The sequence below is a fragment of the Armigeres subalbatus genome, chromosome 1 (genome assembly GCF_024139115.2).
Source record: "Armigeres subalbatus isolate Guangzhou_Male chromosome 1, GZ_Asu_2, whole genome shotgun sequence".
Classification (NCBI taxonomy): domain Eukaryota; kingdom Metazoa; phylum Arthropoda; class Insecta; order Diptera; family Culicidae; genus Armigeres; species Armigeres subalbatus.
In genome coordinates, this window is record NC_085139.1 from 63743932 (window position 1) to 63769426 (window position 25495).

The 25495-nt window shown below is 40.5% G+C and overlaps 2 protein-coding genes across 4 annotated transcripts in view; one reads left to right on the forward strand and one right to left on the reverse strand.

Moving 5' to 3' along the window:
• Window positions 1–25495, forward strand: part of LOC134226365 (translin-associated protein X) — a 50640-nt gene that overhangs the window by 14594 nt on the left and 10551 nt on the right. The gene's annotated exons all lie outside the window — the stretch shown is intronic.
• Window positions 148–15759, reverse strand: LOC134226351 (calcium permeable stress-gated cation channel 1). 3 transcript variants are annotated; one of them, XM_062707077.1, is made up of 3 exons: window positions 15377–15759; window positions 2279–3274; window positions 148–2216 (listed from the first exon to the last, which is right to left on the reverse strand). In XM_062707077.1, exons 2-3 carry the CDS (start codon window positions 3219–3221, stop codon window positions 928–930), a joined length of 2232 nt encoding a protein of 743 aa, XP_062563061.1. In that variant the 5' UTR covers window positions 3222–3274; window positions 15377–15759; the 3' UTR covers window positions 148–927. The 3 variants fall into 3 exon arrangements, with proteins under 3 accessions (XP_062563061.1, XP_062563079.1, XP_062563070.1); XM_062707095.1 differs by lacking the exon at window positions 15377–15759 and adding an exon at window positions 14021–14336; XM_062707086.1 differs by lacking the exon at window positions 15377–15759 and adding an exon at window positions 13943–14336.

Below are 25495 nucleotides of genomic sequence, written 5' to 3' on the forward strand. Positions count from 1 at the left end.
TTGTTTATCGAGCGATATATGTTTATCGAGAGTTATCTACATTGCCAAAAAGCAGAACTTACCTTCAACCTATAATCTGTTGTGCTAATGTTCTCACATCCTCGCGGTTTCGGAGCTCTATTGTTAAATTAATATACTAAAAGAAATAGTGTTGTTCACCCAAAAATATATATTTATTTACTATTATTATTTCCAACATAATTCTGTAAATTTCACAGTCCCTTGGTTCAAGTGTTTAATTGTTTGTGAATGTTTGCTTTCGTGTCTTTTACGGATTAGTAAGTGCAGTTCATTGTGTTAGTAAATTTTTAGCCTTTACGAATTGTCGCTTTTTAATTTCATTATTCTCTTCATTATTAGCTATAATGTCTCGTTTGTTTTACCAGCAAATTGGTTTATACAAAATTTCAAGAACTCTAACCGGATGATACTAATCATATTACGCTGCTAAGGCGGTGTATTTCACCAATCCGCTAGATTCTAGAAAGATTATTTTCCAGACTATGTTATTTGTGATTTAAATTCACTATTTTGAATAGAAAAGATACGGACAATATCACTAGCTCTCTGTAGGGCTTCTGGTCTCTAAATACTGCGATTGATAAGGACCAACTGAACTTTATAACGCGGTTTCTTGAAAACAAGAACGATTTTTTGGTGAAGCGTCTCACTCCTGCTTATCATCAGTTTAATCAAACGTTCAGAAACAAACAGTATACATAGTGATAAAAATATTACAAATAATTTACGATTAATACTAAATAAAATATGTTACTTCTCGTAAAATACAATTTCTAACAGAATCACAAAGTATTCGACGAAGCGATGTCCAAGCAATGGACGAACGATAGAAAGCACTGACTGGGTCAAGCCGTAAATTAGTTGCAGCAAACGTTTGTTGAGTATACTAAGCTGGGGTCTACCTTTCTAAGCCGTCACACTCCTGCCGGCATCGTTCATCACTATATCCATCGTCGTATCGGAGCCGTAACTTAGATGTGACGGGCTGTCGGATACCATCCTTCGGTTAATCAGTACATCAGCTACGTAGACTGGGGCGGGTCCCTCCGTCTCTACGATACTCAACGGCTTGGTGGTGCACTTTTTGATCGGGGACATGAACGTGAACATGACCAATGTTACACACAGAGCCAGCACCAAAATCAGTGCTCGCATTTCTAGGGCACCTGATCGAACCCACGCCAACGCTGCCATTATCGACAGCAGCAGCACCACGGAAACCTTCGTCATTGTAACCGCAGTGCTGTGGATTTTCCCACCACTACCCTGACTGATCATATTCGAAGGTGCGAATGCGAAAAACAGATTATGTTTGTCTACGAAGTGTTTCAGCAAGATGTAGACCATGGCGAAAGGCATGATCAGTGGACATGCCAGGCTGTAGACGGTGCTCATTGTGAAAACCATCACCATCCAGGCGTAGTGAATCCCGAACGGGAAAGTGATGAGAATAGACTTCCTGATATACGGTGTTTCAGCACGGGACTTAGCCGTTGCCAGTTTCCAGATGTAGCATATCAAATCCGGGAATCGAATCAACTCCAGAGCAGTACCGATAAACGCCGCAGTTATAATATAGTTAACGAAAAACGCACCTTTGTCTGGCAAGAAGATGCACTCCCATCTGTAGGTTTCGTTGTAGTGGATGGTCCACTGAAGAAACGCTTCGGCGCTGGTTAGACCGAGAGAGGGCAGGATCAGGATCATGAACAACAGGTATCCGAACGTTTTAGTCATGATCACATAATTTTGCCTGGATCGGGTCCAATGCGAAAGCCACGTGTCGGAATAGGCCACAATTACGGGCATCAGCGCAGACATGGACCACAGCAGTAACGTGGGCAGAAATTCCGACACCAGTGGACTGATCTTACTGATTTGAGACGTCGTGTTCTTAGTCAATGAAAGTGTGTCCAGTTGGTTTACAATAATCACTGGAGTTGTCAGGAAAAACAGAAACAGGAAAAGCACCAGATTTACGGCGATCCATTTGAAATACCATTGGGCGGTATCGATGTTTAAGTTCTCCCAAAAAATGTCTGACGGGGCTGGAGCGTACGCCAGATCCCAGTTGTGATAGGTTCCCGGTTTGAAGTGAAGAATAACGTGTTGCGCTTCTTGAGCCGAATTCAACGTGACAAAAGCGATTCCTAGTGGTTCGTTCAAAGCCGAAGCTCTTAGTCGAGAAACTTGACCTGCAAAGGTGCGAAAAAAAGGTTAAGAATTGATTTTTAAAATTATATTTTATGCTACAAACCCGCCAGTCGAGCTTCCTCTTCCTTGTAGTATTCCAGTGCATCCACAGTTTTGCAGGTACAACAGGAAGTTCTGGCCTCTATTGGTTCTCGATCCCGATTCCGGTGCACCTCACAGTAGATTCTTGCGTCCGCTATTCTTTCGTACTCTTCGGCTGCCTTGATCAAACTACTGATATTGTAAGCCAGTTGAATATCATCAATCTTTACTTCCGGAAAAAGCTGCTCCAGGTACGTTTTGATATCGCGTTTTTCACAATCAGCCGGTGCTATGTTCATCACCATCAGCGTCCTGGTTGGGGCCGTTTTGAAGGCATTGCGGCCGGATGCTCTTCTCATAATCAGGACCACCATAGGAACGTATGCGATCGCAAACAGAACGTGGGCCCACATTGAACCTGAATTGGGATCCAGATTGGAAATGGTCGTGTGGCCGAACGAGTTCTTATCTCCACTGAGCGTTCCGGAGAAGTTGATCGGCAGAATGATCGTTATAGAGATGAAAGTGATGATTGCCATCACTGTCATCAGATGTCGCTGAAAGGACAAATAATGCACCGCGTCCGGTCCACTATGGGTGAGAATTTGCTCTCGGGTTAGCCTCCAGGTGGCTATGATCCAAGAGAAGAATCCTCGATCGATGTTTATGCTGGGATTGCTTGCTTCCATCCCGCCGGGACCACTAATGTTTCCATGGGCATAGAACACCTGGGTCCATCGTTTATTCTCCCCGTGGCTGTTGACCAGCGCCAGGCGCCCATAGTCCCATGCTTGCTGACGCAAAAGTGTAAAAAGCAATATTAGAAAGGCCCACGCAATGACGTTCAGTAGCAGGGTTTCCGGGATGCCTTCGTAAAGATTCAGGAGAATTTTGGTTTTGTTCAACACCAAACATGAATTCCGATCGGGGCCATAGTACGGAAAATACGTTTCGTTGGTTTCCATGGTTTGGTTGGTTTTACTCGGAGTGAGATGAGATCATAAAAACATACAGTTTTCTGTAAAAAAAAAGGAAAATAAGATGAAGTAATTACTTTATTATTTGATTGGGAATAATCATAGAATACATTTTGAATCATATGTAAGCACTTTCGGTCAAATGTCATCGCTAGCTGGATCAAATGATGAACAGGTTGCTCATAGAACAACCAGAGGTCAGTTACTGACAAATGATACGTCTTTGTATTTCATTTAAACTGCAAAGCGTCTTCCCGGAGAAGATCTCGTAAATATTTTTTCATAGCTCTACGCGTTTTATGATATCATTATGTAGAAGACATTTGCGGCAAGTGAGGTGTGATCGGCAGAGAACACTTCGTTTGAGGAAATGCTAGCAAACTAGATAGACAACAGACTATAGATATCGTGTTGTGTCGTAGTATATGTCGTGTATATAATCCGTAGAATACAAAGATAATCCTTTCTCCTTTTTTTTAATTGCGTTTATTTGACAGGCTCAGGCGTACATGAAACTTAACGGAGCCGAGACTTTATGATATTTACAATCGATATCATTTTATTATCAACAGTTAAGGGGAAAGGGTATAGACCAAGATGCTCGTGGCGACTCAAGGTTAGATTGCGTAATTTCAGGACGGACTAGGTTGGGATTTAGGTTCGAGGTATTACAGCTGCTCATCCGGGTATTGAACGTCATTAACGGTATGGTGTAGCGTAGCGTCGTGCTCGAGTTGTGATTCGTCAGGGAGCATCTTCCGGATGGCCATAGCTTCGTATTACACAGAACAATAAGACAAAAAGGGAATCCTTTGTCCTTGCGTTGCTTCAGATTCTAGATCAGAGCCTAAATTTAATTCCCTGCTCGTATTGGTAATCAAAGGTTTTATTTAAGCGTTTGTATTCGTAGTTGAGCCTCGTAGGGTAAGGTGGGTCAGTACCGCTTTTGAGCATCGGAATTTACATGATCTGAATGCACAAAACTAAACAATGTTTCGATCAAACTAAATCGCTTCACGGTAATCCATCGAATGATGAACAATTTAGCAAAATTTCAGCAAGATACGATGATGTTCAATTTATTAGATTTTTTTGAAGTTTCATATGGAAGATGCGAAGATGCGAAGAACGATTTGGTACACTAAAATCTATAACAAGTGTGTTTTTACGTACATCATTCATTTTCAACAGACTGCAAATGAGACGAAAGAAGTGAAAAACGCGTCCGACCAGAATGGTGTCTGCGTGCCAACTGATCGATCAAATCATAAACATTCATTACCAAAGTTATGAACTATTTTTCTCTTGTAATGTCTTAAATAACTATCATTTAAAAATAATATGTCTGGCAACAAAAAAAAAATTACCTTTCTGTAATACATACTTTATATACCATAGCTTTCCAAAATTTAGGGGTCGCGACCACCTTCCATAAGATTTTCACAGGCGGGGGGTCGCTACCCACCACTTTGGGAAAATCTATTTTATACATTTTGTGTCATTACATATAGGATTTTTAAGCAACGTGAGTATTTTATGGTTTCTGAAGTTGTTACTGACTCAACACGATTCATTGCTATGTTAGTTACATTTAAAATCTATTCTCTCTAATCGATTTCCGCATTGCATTTCTAAAAGTTTCTGAATTATAAGGCTGTGACTTTTTTTACAAATTAAGTTCAAAATAATAGTGATAGCTAAAAGGCAAGCAAGAATAGTCCTCCTGACCTGTAAGGTCAACCGTATTTTGGACGGACATTTCATTGTGTCTGTGAGTTAATTGAGTTAATTAAAAAGAACTTTTTTGACCGAAATTTAAGTTTTGATCGTTTTCTAAGCTAAGTATTATTTGTAAAATATCATGTCGATGTTTTTTGATTTGGTTAGGTGGATTATATTGCTCTATCCCATGGATTATATTACATCTATTTTTTCCCTTGGGCCAGAAATTTCTCTGATTTTTTACATGGCAAATTAAGAATAAGTTGTATAACTTTGAAAATTCTAATATTGCAATATTGGGAGAAAACGTTCAAACTTTAAATATGGTGAAAAATAACAATATAGAAAAACATAATTCTGAAAATTCAAAATTTTATCGCCCTAGATAAGATCGATTTAATAAAGTGTTTTTTGAGCAGTCACTGCAAGAAGAAATTACCTTTCTGCTTTTTTTATTATATAGGAATTTCTTGAATTAATTGATTGATTGTCTTTATTAAAGAGACTTGCAGCCCTAGGCTGGCTCATTTTTGGAGATTCTCTGTTCTAGAATTAGGTGCCTGCCAGAGTAAACGCGACGTGCGATGCGACACGACGCGCCTGACGCAAAGGACTAACAATTATTATCAATGAACTGTCAAATTGCCTTGTCGCGTATACGTATATATAACAGTTTTTTTTTGAGCTGGTAGGGAAAAATATGATCACAGATCACAAACTACAGTGGAATAGTTGTGCCGAATTCAGCAATAGATTAAATGGTAAATCTGAAAGGTATACTATTTAAACAAAGCTTAGAATAAACTTCAAAAATATAAAAACCAATCCGTTTTCTAGGATTATTCTATTTCTGAGTGTAGCGTCGCATCGTGCCGTTGCGTTCACTCTGGCTTCACCCTTAGGGTCTGTCTCAATTGGATAATTAAACTTAAATTAAACTTAAAAGTGACAGTTCAATAATTATCGAATAACCCTGCTGGATGAGCAGGATTACTTTTGACAGATATCGAATCATTATTGATCGATGTCTTATTGGAATTGCTGGGTAGCACGCAGCCATTCTTATGGCTGGCTGAATTTCAAATTTTCGAACTGTCAGTTTTAAGTAAAATTAAATTTGATTCGGGAAATGAGACAGAGCCTTAGAATCCACAAACAAAGTATTGTGGATTCTATTTTTTTTTCTATTCCGCATGTGACCAAACTGAGATTGATGGAATGGGTCTAAGAGCTTCCTAGTCCTCCCTCCAAAAAAACATACATAAAAATTAGCTGATTTCTTGCTTAGATCCGCTTTTATGATATTTTAGTATCAGTTCCTCCAACCGGGAAAAAAGGGAAACTGAAAATAGATGTTGAATGGACATCCTGCGTTCTCAACAGCCGGGGGTACGGACGGCAAAGGCGTTTTGGTTCGAGTCGGGTGGGTAAGCCCATCCCCACACTACCTGAGTAAACCTTCTCACACGGAAGAAATGAACTGCCCAATACAGTAATATCCCAATTTAATTTATTTCACAAAAATATGAATCAGTTTATGCCTTGAAAAGGTTAAATACGTGATTATTTATTGTCGAAAAGGTTTAAAAATCTTTGACAGGTACTAAGAAATAATTTTATAATAAACCACAGGGGGTGAAAGTTATTTCATGAAAATCATTGTTGTTTGCGGTATTATTTACAAAAATAAAACGAACGACTAAAATTTTCAAATTTTTTTGGGGTGACAAAATCGGGTCGAAAACGTGATAAAATCGAACATCCGTCGTACGGGAAGCCAAAATTGAATAAATGGGGTCGAAGTAGTTTGCCTTTACTCCCATGTTGAAAAAGTACCCAACGGAAAATTTATTTACCCAGCTGGAGGTTTAATTCACTCAATTTTGAGTTTAGGCAATAAACTCAAAGTTGGCTTCCCGTATTCAATTGGCGTCGTTGGATTGTTTCGCTTTTTTGTTTTTGACAACTGAAGAAAGAGTGGATGAAAGAGAAGAGAAAAATAACTCAAAAGTAAGTTAAAAAAAACTCAACGTTGAGTATTTTTTTTCTTCCGTGCAGGTATCTGTTTGCTGATTTCCGTTTAATACTCTTGCTAAAAAAACAGTCCGTTCTTTTGCACACACGTAAAAAAAAATAATGTTGTTTATTATTAATATTTCTAATACTTTTTTGCCTAAGCAGGCGCTTAATGACATGTATAAGAAAAAACTTATACATCGCATTAGTCACATACATTCGGAAACTTATACTTTTCATTAACTTATTAATGTTATTAGCTTTTTGATATGGGATCATTCATTAGGTGGCATAATGAAGAGTATAAGTATTTTCGAATGGTTTTTTGCCATAACATATAAGGTTATTTTTTTACGTGCACCGTCAAAGATGCTTTTAAAGACGCGTCCCTCGACTATTCTGACCGCTTGCAAGCTCTCGAGCATGATCCAAATCTCATGTCCGTAAACGACCACCGGTCTTATAAGCGTTCTGTACATTATACATTTGGTGCGGAAGTGATCTTTTTTGGCCGCTGTTTCTCCTGGATTACGGGATCTATAGATGACGCTCTTTCGTATTTCACGACTAACATTATCTTCTTCTTCTTATTGGCATTACATCCCCACACTGGGACAGAGCCGCCTCGCAGCTTCGTGTTCATTGAGCACTTCCACAGTTCAAGCTCTATCTGGAATAAGGGCGAATGTCGCAAGAGAGGATTCTCTTCGTCAACTTCCCCTCTTTTAAATAAAAGTGACAAGCAGCTGATTTCTTTGTGGTTTATCACCTCAGAACGATAGAAAACAATGCGAACTTGCATTCTGAGGTGATAAACTGCAAAGAAGTCCTCTGCTTGTCACTTTTATTCACCCCTCAAGTCGACGAAGAGAATTCTCTCTTGCGACATTCGCCCTTTTACCAGATAGAGCTTGAGTTATTAACTGCGAGGTTTCTAAGCCAAGATACCATTTTTACTCACGTTTCAGACGGTCCAGGCCTGGTAGCAGGTCACTTTTTAGTGACTTGGTCACTTTTTTCGGGCAAGTCACTAAAAAGTCTCTTTTTTCGACCTTAAGTCACTTTTTCTCGCAAAAAGTCACTATTTTGACTATTTTGAAACTATTGACTAAGATTGATAAATGAAGCTTTATGTATCCGTCGGATGATGCTTTGTTCATGGCGGAAATGAAATTACGGATCTTGGGAAAACTCTGATTGCTCTGAAACTTCGCCAGCCATTTTACTCGCTGCTCTTATTGGCATTACACCAGTAGCTAATTGAAGGTGTTTTACGTCAGAATTCATGAATTGGTATAAGGCAATGCAAACAGGAGATCTGACTATTTGGTTGTTTTTAACTATCAGACTTTCTACAGAAAGGGAAGGTGGGGAGACTTGATTCCTTGACAGACTTGCCCCTTGGGAGACTAGCGTATTTTTCTAATAAATCCTCTAGACAAATGATCGTTATGTGGCGAGTTATTTTTTGGATTGACAATTTTATTTACTCTATTATTTACTGTGTTTTGTCCCTCCTGAAGATTTTTTTAGCGGCTACGAAAAATTTTAACAACTCCTCCCAACAATGACCAAATGCTATCATTTTTTCACAGCACAAAGCCATCAGTATGCTAAATTGTTTTTACTGATAAAAATTCCTACATTCCATTACAATTTCAGGATATTTGGATTTTTAATTGTTGCCCGAGCAAGTTCTTGGAGAAGGAACAATACCCTCCGAATATTTTCAAATTCGACTTTTGACAGCAGCGCGTGATATTTTGGTAGAATAAAAATAATTATTTTTAAATCTAAATAATGATATTTGCATCTATGATTGTACTGCAATCGAATTGAGGGGAGGTACATTAAATATGTAAGGAATCCCCATAGTAGTTTTGCTGCAAGAACATGAGAAAAAGCCGTTTTTTCTCCCAACATCCACTTCGATCAATATTTTAGAATTTTCCAAAATATATTATGATGATAATTTATACATTTTAAATGGCATAAATGTAAAAGATTCAAATATGAAAAATTGTGATTTTTTTTTAGATTTTGTTAGATTTGTTATCTTTTGATAACTTTCGAATAAGTCGAGCCCGAAGGTCCTACCACAGAGAAACAGACGTCTCACTCTACGCATGTATCACCGTTCATCTTTTTAACGGTGGATTCAATTTTTTATAGGTGGTCGATCGGCCACCGATGGCGCTTCAATCGATTTTGCTTGTGTTTGACGTTTGCTCACTACCGCCACCTGGTTGCCGCTTGTCCACCTCAGTGCTTTTAGCATTGAGCGGTAATGTTTTCGTGACGATGATTTTGATTGCATTTTGTTCTAAGTGAGACGTCTGTTTCTCTGTGGTCCTACATTATAAGCAGGAGGTCGAGCGTTAAATGCCAGGCTCGTTGTTTCGTTTTCTACCAAAACGATCTGTACTGTTGTTTCTTTTCCACCAACAATTCCAAAAAATTCCATGGCATATATGACAAATCTACATCTTTCTAAAGTAGGTGTTCAGCTAATCCAATGATCGTAATTTCCACTCATTCTCACGAGAAGAGAATATTCCTTCACGCATTTTTGCCAAGAAATCATTTTCGGGAAAGAAACACAGGTCTTATAAGTGATAACCTAGCTATATAGTGATTTGCTAGCAGGACTACTAATAATTTTGAGTAATCCTGCTTTTGACTGACTGACTGATATTTAGTTTCCGTGGGATAAAAAAAGAGCGGCCTATACATTTTTACTTAGTAACAACTTGCAACTGAAACTAAAAGTCACTATTTGGTCACTTTTTCTGCAACTGAAAGTCACTATTTGGTCCCTTTTTTCGTCAGCTTTGGTCACTAAAGTCACTATTTTGAGCGGCATTGGTCGCTACCAGCCCTGCAGACGGTACAATTCTGTCACATTATCAAATGTTCGACCAACAATGTTCACAAAACAAACAAATAAATAGACTACGTCTGTTGAAAATCGTACCCATGCTGTTACACCCGGTTTGCCGCATAACACGGTTTGCCGCAAAATCCCGGGGCAATTCCTGGAGAAAACTAGGAATTTATTCTGGAAGAATTGCTTCGTAATTTCCTTAAAAATGAGAGAATTTTCTTAAAAATGTATGAAATATTTAATTTAACGAATTTTTAAATTAATTCATGGAGGAACTTATGAAGGAATTTCTGGATAAAATTTTAAAGAAATTTCCGGAGGACAAAGAAACCACTAGAAGAGTATCCATAGGAATTATTAGGGTAATTTCTAAAGCATTCCTGGAAGAATTTCCAAGACGAATTCTCAAAAGAATTACTGAAGGGATTTTCGAAAAAAATAAAAGAAATTTGTGAAGGATTTCGATAGGAATTCGTAAAGGTATTGTCGAACAATTCCAAAAATAATTAGCAAAGAATTATTCAACAAGATTCTAAAACAAATTTCCGAATATGCTTCAGAATAGTTTCTCGAAGGAATTTTATTTGAAGGAATTTTATTTGAAGGAATTTCCATGCAGATGAAGCGACAGTACTGGAATTAGGGAAGAGCGAGCCCCCCCCCCCTGACCTTGTTGGAATCGGTGCTTTATGTTGCGAGGAACTTAGAACCCAGGTTGAGGTTCCCAGGCTGCCCGGTCACTGAAGGGGGGTGAGGTGGGGACTTATAGCCTTTGGGTAACCAAGGAAAGCCCGAAAGCCTCGTGTTGTTGAAATTTTAGAAATTAGTTTGTATAGGCCCACATCTTTTAAGAAAGAAATGAGGGCAGCGGTGCTGGCAGCGTCGTCGGATGGCGCATTCCTAATGCTAAATGGTATCCCTTAGAGCCTGATATTTGGGGCATCGACAAACATAATCTTCCACGGTGTTGCGAACATCGCAGACGTCGTAGGTTGTATGAAAGGAGCTCCCGTCGCAGTTTTGCTCCCGTCGCGTGTGTCCGGTCCTAAGCCGGGAGATTATTTGCTGTTCTTTAAAGTTAGGTAGGTCTGTCCATGCCGATGTGGTCCCCTTAATTTTCCGAACGTATCCGGAAGTTGTGACAATTCTGGACCTTTCCCAGTTTTTTAGTACGGCTTTCTTTATCCAGGTTTCTACGTCACCTAAAGAGATGGCTTACCTAAAACGCTGGCTCTGATATCCGACTCCGGCAAGGAAATCGGCCGTGATGGTGATTGCCGAATTAGTGCCGCCGCTGCTTCGGCCGAAAAAATGCTGCACATATCCGGGAAGCTGTTAGATACAGTGAAACCAATCCCGGTGACCCCAATGTCGACTCCACGGCCTGAAACCGACTCCCGTAAACCTGTATCCGTGGTTGGCTCGGCCACCGACCTTCTAAAAGCCACCCCGGCGGAAGTTGCTATTTATAGTGGCTGTTGAAGAGTGCCAGCTCCTCGCTCCATGCCAGTGGACTCGCGCCACTGGGGAGAGACAGACGCCGTCAATTGTGCACAGAATCCAGTCCCCTTCAGTGAGGAGAGGGATTCTATATTCTCAGGAGGTGGCTGCGGCGAAAGAGGTGGCTTATCGGCAGATGGCCGCCAGCGCACGGTGGCAAAAAGGCAAGATGTCTGCCTCGGTACAGGCAGACTCGGCTGGTGTTGAGGGTAACTGTCCTAAGGCGGCACGAACGTAGGAATTCAAAGTCGGTGACAGAGTTTCGACAAGGTTACGGTGGGCGATACAGGTCAGTTCCAGGCCATAGAATAGGCGGCTATCAATGATAGCCTCCCCGATCTTTAACCGGAGCCTCCTGTTGTTGGTTCGATGAGGCTTACACAAGGTCCGAACCAGGTTGACTCTGGTCCGACAACTTACTTTAACTTCGCGGAAGTGCGGTAGGAACGAGAGGCTTCGGTCAATGGAGACTCCGAGAACTTTCACATTTTTTTTGTTGAGGATGGGCTGGTCCCCCAACTTAACAGCTGATGTCTCCACCTGCCGACGTGTCGACGCTGGCTGTCATAGTAAAGCCCACCGAGTTGGTCCAACGGAGGACGGCGTGTCCCAAAGACAACCAGCAGAATGTCGTCGACATACACATAGATATATATATATGTTGGCTGGGAGGTAACAATGTGACGGCTAGAACGGATCCCTGTGGAACTCTTGTTTTCTCTGGAAAGGTCCTTGAGCTTTGATTACCAATGTGAGAAAATTCCGGAGGAGGAGCAAGGAGGTTGCCGGAAAATCCCCACTATTTCAGCTGCTGGAGGACATATGGGATCCAAGTCCTGTTGAAGGCCTTGGAAATATTCAAAGAAACTAAATCCACGTGCTTGCCGTCGTTGTAGGCGTTCTGAAGTACATCCCCCAGGTATGCGAAGTATGTTCCCGTGCCGTATCCCGGACGGAACGCGTGTTGCCGGAAGCCTAACCGACCATCGGCTTCTAATTTGTCCCTGACCCGATAATTCACTAACCTCTTGGAGACACAAGAGGTTAGTGAAATTTGCCGGTGCTTTGTGACATCTCGAGAGGAAATGTTGTTCTTAGGGATGGGTACAATGAAACTTTCCGCCACTCGTCCGGAAAGATTTGATCAGACCATGCTTGGTTGATCAACTCCAGAAACCGGATTTTTGCTCAAGGAGGGAGGTTTTTGATCATGGGATAACCAATCCCATCGGGATCTGATGATTTTTCGTTACTCCTGGAGAGGGTGAAAGATAGCTCAGGAGCGTTCTTTTTTGTTACATCTTATTTTACATATAGACTAGAACACGAATTTCAAAAAGAACGATAATCCCGATAAATGTCACTTAACTAAAACTTAACTTAACTTTTGATTGATTCAAATATACTACGGGGCAAGAAGAACATCCAACTATTTTTTTTTTTCAACTGAAAAGTAGGTATCAGAGCATCAATATTAACAACAAATAATTGCTTTTCATGCGCACTGGCAACATGGAAACTTAGGATCGATAAGTTATTGTTTTTCATTGATACCATCGAAATCACATTGGATAAACAGTTGAAAATTTAAGTAAATTTGATAATGTACGTTACTCTTCACATTCAGCGCATATTAAATTATACATGTAGGTTGTGCAAAAGAGTTTTAGTATTTTGTGTATTATTTGATTGTTTCAAAATGGGGTTCTCATCTTTCCCCCATTTGAGATAAATCATTCAAATCTAATTAGGCACGGTCAAACATTTAACTGTAAATATTTTAACAGGCCCTAAAATATTCTTTCAAGGCATATAATATGTGTAATTGGTCAATATTTTCAGATGCTGATTTCTTATAAGTCAGGGAGCGTCCACAAATTACGTAACGCTTTGAGGGGGGAGGGGGGATTGATCGTAGTGTGACGATCCATACAAAATTTTCTGATGCTTCATACAAAAAGTGTGACAAAGGGGGAGGGGTTGAAAATGCCCTATTTTTACGTTACGTAATTAATGGATCTTCCCTCACGTTCCAGTCATCATTTTGAACAAATAATTACTTGTCGTGTTGTACATTATGATGATGGTCGGACTACTACTGATTTATTTCCAAATTTGACTGCCAAACAATTTTGATTAGGTCACCCATGTTGATCCAAATAATAGCACTCAATCAAATTACCCTAATAAATAATTTATCCACGGTCCCGCACTCTCGTTGGAGACGTGTGGCTTTTCTCTGGAATTTTCCTTTGCTAGGATGTGTTCAGCTACATATCTGCATCGTTTCAGACTAAACGGCACAGCTTATTGTATAAATCCAATCCATAAAAACCCATTCTACTCTAGGTCAAGGTTCTTATAAACTACCGCATTATGCATCACTTCCGTATCATCCTCGCTTTCCACTACCATTGAAACGAAGAAGTATGTCGATATGCTTAGTAAATCACCCAATAATGATAGCAAACGCGACACGACATAAAAAACATCTTTCTGATTCAGCTGCTTCAGAACGAATACCACTATGTATGCAACGTACAGTGTATGTAAACACGATATCATTCTCCGCACGCTTTGTGCATACCTCCTGCTTACTGACTCGATAACTCTACTCCGTTATAGGATGACTCACAATCTTCCAACAGTTCAACCCAAAACACACCTAGACTTTGTAGCGTTGACTCTATCGGATGACAACTGGTGGATGTCCCGATCTACACAGTGACGACCACGCTTCCTTCGTTATCAATGCTGCTCCACACATCGTTGTTATATGGTTGAATTTCATCGCTCTGATTTAACTTTAATTGAATTGACTCTCATCTTGATCTGGTGATCCTTTTCTGCTACGTACCGGTGTGGGAACAACAAAGAAACGGGTCCAGTGATAGTTCGTTGTGGAAGTACAAAGATGTGAAAGGTTGATCAGTCGCGTTGCTGCCTTCTTGACTTTTCCACCTTGTCCCAATGCAAGCGTCTTGCCAATCTTAGCCTGATGCTACATATTTACATTCTCGCAGAGAAATGAAGCCTTTCAAGCGATAAGGGACGACCACCGTGTAAGACTGCTATGGCTTTACGTTGTGGTAGACGGTTTTTGAAAATTGATCGAATCAAAATGTGTTACTCCTTTTGGAATGCCATCCACCTCAACATGTGCGTTACCTCATCGCAAGCGAGGCTCTCTACGTTGCCTCTGGTCATTAGGGCGATATAAAATAAATACAATCTAGCCCAGTTTTTCTTTTTATTTCTAGAATTTTGAGAAGGATAAACCTAAATTTGGACAAGGGTTTCGTAAAATTTACCAAAATTCCAAAAAAACGATATCCACTCGGAGATTTATGCTGTACGGTTCTCAGCCGAGTTTTTATTGGGATGTTTGTAAACGTAATTTTTCATTCTATTGGACATGATATTAAGCTATTAATATGAGTTGCTTTGTATCACGTCGAAGTATTTGATTAGTGAGAACCGATTCATAGAAAAAAATTAAGAGCTGTTTTCCACATACATGAAACTATTTTGAATAAATTTTACATTTTGGCACACCCTATAATTTATAATAATGGCAAAAGAAACACTCAACTAACACGACGCAGTTCGCGAGCCTGTATCAAGATGTAATCACAGCGTTATGCCCCTACGTTCGGAATTGCAAATTCAACCAGGTGCGATACATTTTTTATGTATACCTCCTAGTCTTCACTTTCCATCTTATTGATACAACAAAGTAAAATATATGTATATAATAGCTGAGTTTGAACCGCAACGTTATGTGAGATAAGGCTAATTTTGAGACATTGGCTTTTCCAATGGTCCTACTATCGAATTAGCAATACGAACAAGCAAGCCTTCAATTACAGGTGATTTTTCACCGAAGCAATTCGTCATCGCTTGCACCCTGTGCCCCTATATCATCACATCCTGTGCCATTACATCGATTCGATATTGTAACCCCAGATATTATTGGCAACGGAACCCGTCTAGACATTTTAACCAAGTAAAAACTACTTACCCTTGTGAATCAACAGCACAATAATTGAATCAGTTAACTTTAGTCCTGATCCAAACGAATCCTATCCCCCCTTCAGTATAACAATGATGCAAACGTTCGATCGAGCAGAAAATCTTTTCCAAAACTTCCACGTTCAATTTATTCAACCTTTTCGGTTCACACTATTGCACCACTGGGATGGGAAGTTTTAATTTCCCTTAGCTGCAGCCTTGTTTCACGTATCAGACGACGGTACATAAAGGTAAAATCTCGATCTAAATTCGATAAGTTGATTCCAATCTTGTGATAAAGATGCAAGTTGTCGCAAAATCCACAAAATAGACTTCCCACTAGCCTCCGATGGGCCGTGCAATCTGATTGGTTCAGGTTGGACTGAAGTTTACTGATGACGATGATGACTTCACAACACATTCGCTTTGCGGGAGTGTACGTACGCGATGCATTCTACTAACACTGTTGTGGCTTTATTTTTAATCGCAAGCCAGCCGTCAAACGGCCTGTACACATCGCAAAATATTGACAATACACATAAGGCTATCTGACGTTTATCATCTTTCTCTTGCACGCGCACAGACGGGATAGGGTTTGTTTTCATACTTCGGAAGCTGTGACGAAGTCGACGCAGTCGTCACTGGAGTTTCGGGTGTAAGAGCTACTTATTTCTCCGTGTGAGGAGACGTTTTTCGCAAATGCACGCCGGCTTGGTGATTCCTCGAAACTACTTGTTTCTCCTGTTAGGGAGAGACCTTTTCGATCCAAGGAACCGGGTTATGACGACCTCGCTGGACTGTCACTAATTTTCTGGGTGCAGGAGCTACTTCTTTCTCCGGTTAGGGAGATGTCCTTCGCAAATGCACACCGCGAGGTTACTTTCCCAAGGAACTACTTGTTACTCCTGTTACAGAGCAACTTGTTTCGATCCAAGGAACCAAACCAAAAAGTCCTTTTTGATACTACTTGTTTCTCCTTTACGGAGAGACGTTTTCGAGTCAAGCAGGGAAGTTGAAGACCGGAGTTTCGAAATTCTAATTAAAGAATCAGGAGTAAAACATCGAACTTAACTTTATTTGAAACATTCACAGGGGTAAGGGTCTTACTTCTACATGATACATTAGTGATTTACAATTTAGAAATATTTGGGTCACATTTTTGCTCTCTTTTGGGCATTAGTGATTAATCTACGAATATTTTCTATTTCACTCATTACAACTATTCTTCAATGTGTGGTGATCTTCCACTTTGCGCCTAATGTAACTCTTGAATGTGTGGTGATCTACCACTTGTATAATAGTATTGAGCTTATTAACTAACGCCCATCCAGATCTGGTAATTATCCTTATTCGATTCTCTTTCGCTTGCTCTTACGGCCAGATCGGGAAGGGCTCACAATTTAAGGCGCGGCTTATCTTCTATGATTGCATAACATTAGCTTCTTAGGATTGAAAAACATTTGTATCGTTCCTGCCAAAGGACTGCATTCTGGCAGGACGAAAGAGAAAGGAAAAATGTTTATTGCCACATGCGCCTACGCGTGGGCGTGTTTATCGCCTAATCTGTGTGCGATATTCGTTCCTAGCTGTCCTTATGTAAATTAGTTATGCCTTTTTCCGCTCTACTTATCACTTACAGTTTCTTAATATGACATCAACATCGGTATGGCAGACCAACGCGTTGCAATGCTGGGTGCAACGGCGTGATTGATTTTATGATGAACTAATTTTGTTCGCGCAGCGACATTCCGGAGCCCGTAAAACGCTAGGTTTACTCAAATTTGCTCATTAATCCGCGAAAATAAATTTGGGTAGAATGGAGCGCTGGGCTTGTCAAAATTTTCTTGAACGACTTCTACTTCGTGTTGCGGTGGATTTTCATTTTATTATTTTGTGTTTCTGTTCTTTTCATAGCATTTCTATGAGAAAGAAAACTTGTTAAAGAATCCCAAAATGATGCAAGTAGTTGCCATCCCAAACCATATATGTCATATAATATGCGCCCGTGCATAATAGTGTCAATCGTAAATTTAATTATTCTTCCTATCATGTATATACCAATAAAGGTAGAAGTTATGTTTCCAACCAGGTTGACCATGAGAGTAACTTAGACCAATATTTTTCAAAAACATTTTCAATCATTCGATCCGATATCAAAGCACCAAAACGGAATCCTTGAAAATCTGGTCGCTCTCCGACCAAAATTTTATGTAAAACATTAGATGCTGCTCTTTTATCACCCTGTTCATAGATCATGTTTCTCATCTTGATCACGCTTTCTGCGTCATAAACACCACTTTGTATTAGGTTTGGAAGATGAGTATAAGTCCACGTGGTTATTAAATCTGTAGTTAGCTTTAACGGCGACGTGGTTTCTCTTATCCGTCCGTCGGTGGTGTACCATCTTCCACCTATTTGAAACTTGGCCGGAAGAAGAGGTGTACAATCAATCTGTGTACCTCTATTTTGCAGTACGTGGCTTACTGGTGCTATAAACATGGAAAGATTGTTATAAGTTACAGGTATTTCCTGATAACAATTCTCGTCAGACCTGGGAGTTACATAAACTGGTTTGCATTCCAATACGTGCAAAACTTCTCCTGCCACCACAGCGGTGTATCCAGATCGTTTTATGATACTGGTTACAAATTCTGTAGGGTTGAGACGTGCCAGTGTTAATTTGGTTTCCATCAGTGTTTTGTCTACTTTACACATTTCGGTCATAACCGTGCTGTAAAGTTCCGACATGCTTTTCCCAATATAGTTTTCTACTAGGGTTATTTTGGAATTGAAATATGTAAATAAATCAAAGTTTCTACCCGTCGTAGATTTCCTTTTGAAAGGAGAGTTGAAGCCTACCACTTCAACAATAACGATACGAGGATGATCGGTCATAAAACCTAAGTGCCCACAAATTTTTGTCTTTTCCCTAGCTCTAATAGAGAACAGATGTGTGTCTGAAATTGTGCTATAGACGGCGTTTGAGATTTTGTTATGTTTATCCCTTTTTTCGTTTTGGGTTCGATTTACCAAACCCTCATAAATTACCTCGTATTCTGATTCTTCACATCCGTTGTTGGAGACGGCGTCCCATGTTATGTATCCGTCTTCCGAATCTAAACATTTTCCTTGAGAAAATCTGCATGTGAGACCGTTTCTCAAGTGTATAACATCATTTTCATGATCTACAACTGCCATGTAATCTCGCAATGTGATCTCATACTCGTAATAAACCAAGGCATCTTCCCAAGTATATTTTGGAGTTCGGTAGGTGCCTCCTTTACAGTGGCTTCCCCAAACTGATCCCACTATCAGTGCCTCTCCGCGAGTGGTAGCATTGCGTTTCAATTCGCGCAGTTGATGATCGTAAGCTAATTTAATTATGCCTAGCTGATGTGATAAATGACATTCTTCGGATGTGAACTCTTTCACAATGTATTCATAGCCGCGTTCATATTCTGAAGTGTGAGAATGCATTCCGCAATGCTTAATCCCCCTCTTGGCTATTACTTTACATTGATAGGCCTTGACTTCACTTTTAACACTCCTCTGCAATACTTGTATTTGCAATTCGCTCGTCGACAAGTTGTTCGAGGGTGGTATACATGAAGCTACATCTAACAGGGAGTAGCTCGTAAGATTGACCTCCGGATTTCCGCAATCAAAGGCTATCAATCCAGATCCATCGAAGGATATCGCGCTTCCCAAAAGAGCACATACAAAGTACAATATAACCATCATGCTTGTCCAATTTACGGCTCGTATCCTTTTCTTTTATCTTGGGCTTTGGTTTTGCGATAGCCGCAGCAATTTGTTTGACCCTTCCGATATCAACGCATTTTCTTTTACCGTACTCGTACCCTTCCGGTAATTTGTTAATTGCCCCGACAAATTTATTGCACTCAGAAACATTTTCAGAGGGCGCTTTCCTCTTATTTGACCTTTTCTTTTCGGCTTGTCTTCGGAGGTAGTAACGTCATCTGGTGGTAGTACATCCAATACCGCCAGTTTGGCTACCGGACGAGTAAATTCGCCCGTTGCCGTTTTAACTACCGCTGATCGAATTTGACCTTCTTTCGATGGGTGGACTTTAATGATCATTCCCTTTCGCCATCTTGCCTTTTGATCGTCGTCAGCGATCATAACGATGTCGCCAACCTTAATGTTGTTAACTTCTTCAGCCCACTTTGATCTTTTGGCCAGGGAGGGAAGGTATTCGTGCAACCACCGATCCCAATAATTCTTTGCCATATGTTGTACCCTTTTCCACTGCTGTCGGTTCGCTTCAGGTTTAGAAGTATCATTTAATGATGGTTCCGCTCCACCAGCACATCCAATCAAAAAATGGTTTGGAGTGAGTGGTTCGTCATCGGTTGCATCCAATGATATAGCGGTAAGAGGTCTGCTGTTTATGATACCTTCAATTTCGGTTAGCAAAGCTCTAAATGCGTATTCTGACATGGTTTCATTAGGCAAGAGGCTCTTGACTTCCTTTACCATTCTTTCCCATGCTCCACCAAAATGTGGTGCTGCTGGGGGATTAAATTGCCATCTTATTCCCCCTGATGCTAGTCTATGTTGGATTTTTGCCATCTCGTTATTAGCTCCTACAAAGTTGGTACCATTATCGCTATAAAGGAATTTAATTCGTCCCCTTCTACTCTGTATAGAATTCAGGCTTAGCAAAAAAGCATCCGCGCTTAGATTATGGGCAAGGTCCAAATATACCGCCCGCGTAGTCATGCAAGTAAACAAGACTCCCCATCTCTTTTCAGTACGTCTCCCAATAGATACGTTATAGGGTCCGAAGTAATCTACTCCGGTATGAGTGAAGGGTTTCACATATGGTTGTAGCCGACATTCTGGTAACGGTGCCATCTTTGGTATATTTATCTTGGCATTTTCGTTTTTGCAATGTTGGCATTTATTTTTATTCTTTTCATCCCAGAATCAATATTTACTATATGGTACTTTTGTTGTATGGCTGCCACTGCCGTTTTTGTTTTCTGGTGTTTGAATTCCTCATGCTTGTTTTTCAATATGAGGTCCGATACAATATGTTTAGCCGGTAAGATGTACGGATACCTGGCAGAATATGGTATGCATTCTGCGTTTTTGTATCGTGTTTCCGATTTCATGGTGCCATTCTTATCCAAGAATGGTGTGAGCGTACGAATCGGACTCGATTTATCAACTGTTCGCTTGGTGCTTAAATCCATCATTTCATTAGGGAAAGCTTCCCATTGAGTTTTTGTATAAGCAATATCTCAGCTTCCTCTAAGTCTTCAGCTGAGATGATCATATCAACGGTGACTTTTCTAATGTTGGCCTTTAATTTTCCCAAATATTTGAGTGCTCCACTCACGGCTCGTTTTAAGCGTGTCCAATCAGAGCACCATTGGATATTTATCCAATCCAGATCTGGTTTAAAGGTTTGCATTGTTGCAAGAACAGGACGTAATTCCTCATGGCTTAAATCGTCCGAGAAATCGTATTTAGTCACGTGTCCCCAATTTTCTTCCTTAAGCGTTAGAAATGAAGGACCTTTAATCCATGTTGTTTTCGCATTAGTAATTTTGGTACCTTCATCTGCGGGATTAGAATTCGATTTTATGTACTTCCATTGAGATCCCAGCGTACTCTCTAGTATCTCTCCTATCCGATATTGTACAAATTGCTTGTACTTGCGAGTTTCTGATTTTATCCAGCTAAGTACAGTTTTGGAGTCTGACCAAAGGGTAACACTATTAATCTCTACTCTTATTTCCTGTAGAACTGTATTGTGAAGTCTTGTTCCTAATACAGCCGCTTGAAGCTCCAAACGTGGTACAGACATAATCTTAGTAGGAGCTACCTTGGATTTACCCACGACTATTGTTACATCAATATCGTCGCGACATATAGTTCGCATGTAAATAACTGCTGCGAATGCGTGTAATGATGCATCGCAAAATACATGAAGTTCTCGTCTGATGGGATTTTTAAAATGAGAGTAGCATCTTGGAATTCTGATGTTAGTAATGGAAGATAGTCTATTTAGCCAAATATTCCATTTTTGGATAAATCGTTTGAGATTTTATCATCCCACCCTATTCCGAGTCGCCAGATATCTTGCATTAGTATCTTCGACTCGATTGTTATATGTGCTATCAAACCCAACGGGTCGTACACACTCATTATAAATGATAAGACTTGCCGCTTCGTAGGTTCATTAGTGGGTTCACTAGGAAAGTTTATTCTGAACAAGAAGTTATCTTTCCGAATGTCCCAATACATTCCTAGAATTTTATCGTAGTCGCCTTCTTCATCATCTAATTTAATCTCCTTCAAAGGCGACACTCTGTCGCTTGGTAATTGATCGAGCAATGATTTTGAATTAGAAATAAAATTTCTCATTCTGAAATTACCTTCGTCATGAATTCTAATAACATCGGACACGATGTTTACAGCTTCACTTAAATCATCGAAACTGTCTAAGTAATCATCTACATAGTGATTCTTTAATATCGCGTCCACTGCTTTTGGACATTCGTCCTTATATTTTTGGGCATGATTATTCTTTACGAATTGCGCGCAAGCAGGAGAACATGTAGCCCCAAATGACATGACTTGCATTTCGTAGAATTCGAGTCTAACATTGGATTTTTCCTGGAGATAATTCTTTGGGACCCTCGATCCTCTTGTCTAATTCCAATGCGATGGAACATTTCTTGTATATCCCTGCGACGGCAATGCTTCCTTCTCGAAATCTGATTTTTATCCTGAGAGATGATTCCGTCATATCGGGTCCAGAAAGTAACTGAGAATTTAATGATACGCCGTCGACTTTGGCAGCTGCATCAAACACCATTCTCGGTTTCGATTTGTTCTTATTTATAGTTATAAAGTGTGGTAGATAGAAGGTCTTACTATTCTCAATCATGTACTCTTTTGGACTCAACTTTCTTAGATATCCCTTTTGATATATTCCTCAATTTTGTCATGATACCAGATTCTTAAATCATTATCACGCTCAAGTTTCTTTTCTTGCTGTAAGAATCGACTTAAAGCTGTTTGAAAGCTACTAGGAAGTTTCACATCATCAGTCTTCCACAGTAAACCTATTTCATAGCCTTTATCTGTACGTGTGAGAGTGTCGTTCATAATTTTTAAGGCTCTCTCATCGGACTTTGAAACTAATTCCGTCGATGGTACTTTTACCCCAAAGGCCTCTGTTGAGAAATATGCGGACATTATTTCTTTCATGGAGTTTTCCTCTTCCTCCACCTCGTTGAGTACAAAGACATGGTTGAGAGCCGAAAAATTATTATTATTTGTGCAACCGTACAAGACCCACCCGAGTCTAGTATTGGATGCCAGTGGCTCGTTGAACTTACCAACTCTATCTTCGATGCTTCTAAAGAGATAAGCGTGTGGAAGCCCCAATAATATTGTGGGAGTTGCGTTATCGTAGGATTCTATGTCTAATCCTTCAATATGAGGATAACGTCCCTTTAATTGTTCATAATTTAGAGATTGCTTTGGCAGGGAAAGTTTTCTTACTGTGCAAAGATCCTTCGAAGTAAAATACCTCCCGTTTGATCCATTAACTCTAAGCTTGATAATCTCACTATTATCATCTTCTTGAACTTCTCCGTTAGTCCAAGCCAAGGATATCTTCTGTTTTGAACCTTTCGCTTCTAATTCATCAGCTGTTCCCTGATGAATTAGACTAATAGAAGAGCCTGAATCAAAGAATATGTGAGTATTGATTTTATGCTCACCATTAGATAATGTAACTGGAAGTATAGGGTAATATACCTTTTGGGTTCTCCTCGAGTGATAATTTATATTTCCTTTCACAGTTTCGACTTTATCTTTACCCCCTGGGTTTTCGTGAAGCAAACGATGGTGTCTAACAGCACATCCATCTATATTGCATACGGTTTTATTTCGGCAATCTATTACTCTGTGGTTCGGGCTGCAACAGGAGAAGCAAAGCTTCTTCTCCACTGCGAACAACCTTCGCTTGTTCACAGGCATCTTCTTAAAATCGGTACAATCTACCAATTTATGGTTTTTGTTACATTTGGGACATTTCCGTGACGGTAACTTATGGAAGTTTACACGATCGGATTTCCCGGTTTGTTGACTCCTCATTACCCTTCAACTTTTCCGCCAACAACATAGTGGCTAATGTTTCATGTGGTTTCAACCAATCATAGAAATCATTAAGGGTGAGTGCAACGTATGGGTTCATTAATGAAGACAATTCTTTTTCTTCATTTACGTGCATCAACCACTTTTGATGCAAATTAGAAGGCAATTTATTTGCTAAGTCTCTAATTAACCGCTGATCGTTCAAGTATTCTGTACGATTTAATGTAGTCATGTTGACAACCAAATTTCCCACTGCGGAGATGAAATCAATCATAGTTTGGGGATTTTCAAATCTAGGATTTCTTGTCGTAAGAACATCCTGCAGTAATCCTGTGTATATAAGTTCTATATTCCCAAATCGGTTTTCAAGTTTATTGATTATGACCCCCACATTATCGGGGTCTAAGTCCGAGAAGTTGCCCTGTTTAGTGGTCTCTAAGAAAATCTTCTTAAATCTGGACCAAGTCTTGTAGTTACCATCAAAATATGGTAACTCTATCATAGACTGTCTAGCAATATGCTTTTCGATAGCCGTTTGCCCATGGATGTTGATGTCGTTAACCTTTCGGATTAGAGCTTCAAAAATTTCTACTTGTGGCTCTATTTTATTTATGCCTTTCAACTGTTGGATCTGATCCTTCAGTGTTTGGATTTCTAATTTTATTTTGGCACATTTGGCACAAGACCAAGGTTCTTCTTTTAACGGTCTATGTTTTAAATTTACGCACATAAGGTGAAACCAGCGACTACAATCGTCGCAGGCCACCATTACATCCTTATCATCCTTACCCTGACATAAGCCACAATGGCCATTCTTGTTAATCTCAAATTGGAAATCCATTCCAACGTTTGTATATAAATTTTCTTTAATTTGACTCACTTGACTCCTTTCCTGGTTAACGAATGTCCTCTTGGTTGGAACTTGATGGTCTGACGTGCTCCTTCCTTGTACCGTCCCAGACTAGGCCCTATCGGTCGGGCGGTTAGTCGACAGTATTGATGAGCTGGTCACACCGGTCAGCTGGCCTGCTCCGAGGCGGGAGCTGATCCGATGGTTTAAGGTGCGCACCCGTATAGCTAGCCTAACGCCGAGGCGGAAGCTTACACGGTTGCGGTTTTTCTTTCTATGTGATAACCACTATCGTCTAGCGGGCTGGCCTGCACCGAGGCGGGAGCCCGTTACTGCTACTATGTTGCGTGCACCGTACGACGGACCTTCACCTGAAGTGTCGTTAAGGATGCGGTTCCGACGGATTCCGAAGGCGTACTCCTCCTGTGCTTTTGTTCCAAGTGCACTGTTGTTCACCTTCTGGCCCAGCGAAGGGGTTTATACTTCGTGATGTTCTGCCGGTGTGTCCTTTCTTCGGTAGTCCCGGGCCACAATGTAATGGTGTATGTTCTTGTCTCACTCAGAACTTCTGCTGACAACGGTATCCGCATCCACCTTTGGTGCGCTGGAGTTTGTCTTACAAGACTCACTTGACGATCTATCTCGTTGAAATATTCGATCATGTAACGAACCTCGTCTTCCAACGTGGTCATTACTCGGTTCACTTGATTCACTTGGCCCAACTGGCCTACCACGGTTCACTTGGCTTACTGCCTACACAACTGATTCTTCTGGCGATCAGTACACCGTTGGCGCGAAGCCTACTTGGCTTATTGACTACACTTGGCCCAACTGGCCTTCCGCGGTTCACTTGGCTTACTGCCTACACGACTGATTCTTATGGCGATCAGTACACCGTTGGCGCGAAGCCTACTTGGCCTATTGCCTACACTTGGCCCAACTGGCCTTCCGCGGTTTCTCAGTTAGATTTCGACTAACTGGAAGCTCTTGGCTTACTGCCTACACTTGGCCCAACTGGCCTTCCGCGGTTCACTTGGCTTAATGCCTACACTTGGCCCAACTGGCCTTCCGCGGTTTCTCAGTTAGATTTCGACTAACTGGAAGCTCTTGGCTTACTGCCTACACTTGGCCCAACTGGCC

Coding starts and splice junctions, on each gene's coding strand:
- LOC134226351 (XM_062707077.1), bottom strand. CDS start 3,221: ATGGAAACCAACGAAACGTATTTTCCGTACTATGGCCCCGATCGGAAT. Junction 2,217..2,278: donor AGAGGAAGCTCGACTGGCGG/GTTTGTAGCATA, acceptor GCACCTTTGCAG/GTCAAGTTTCTCGACTAAGA.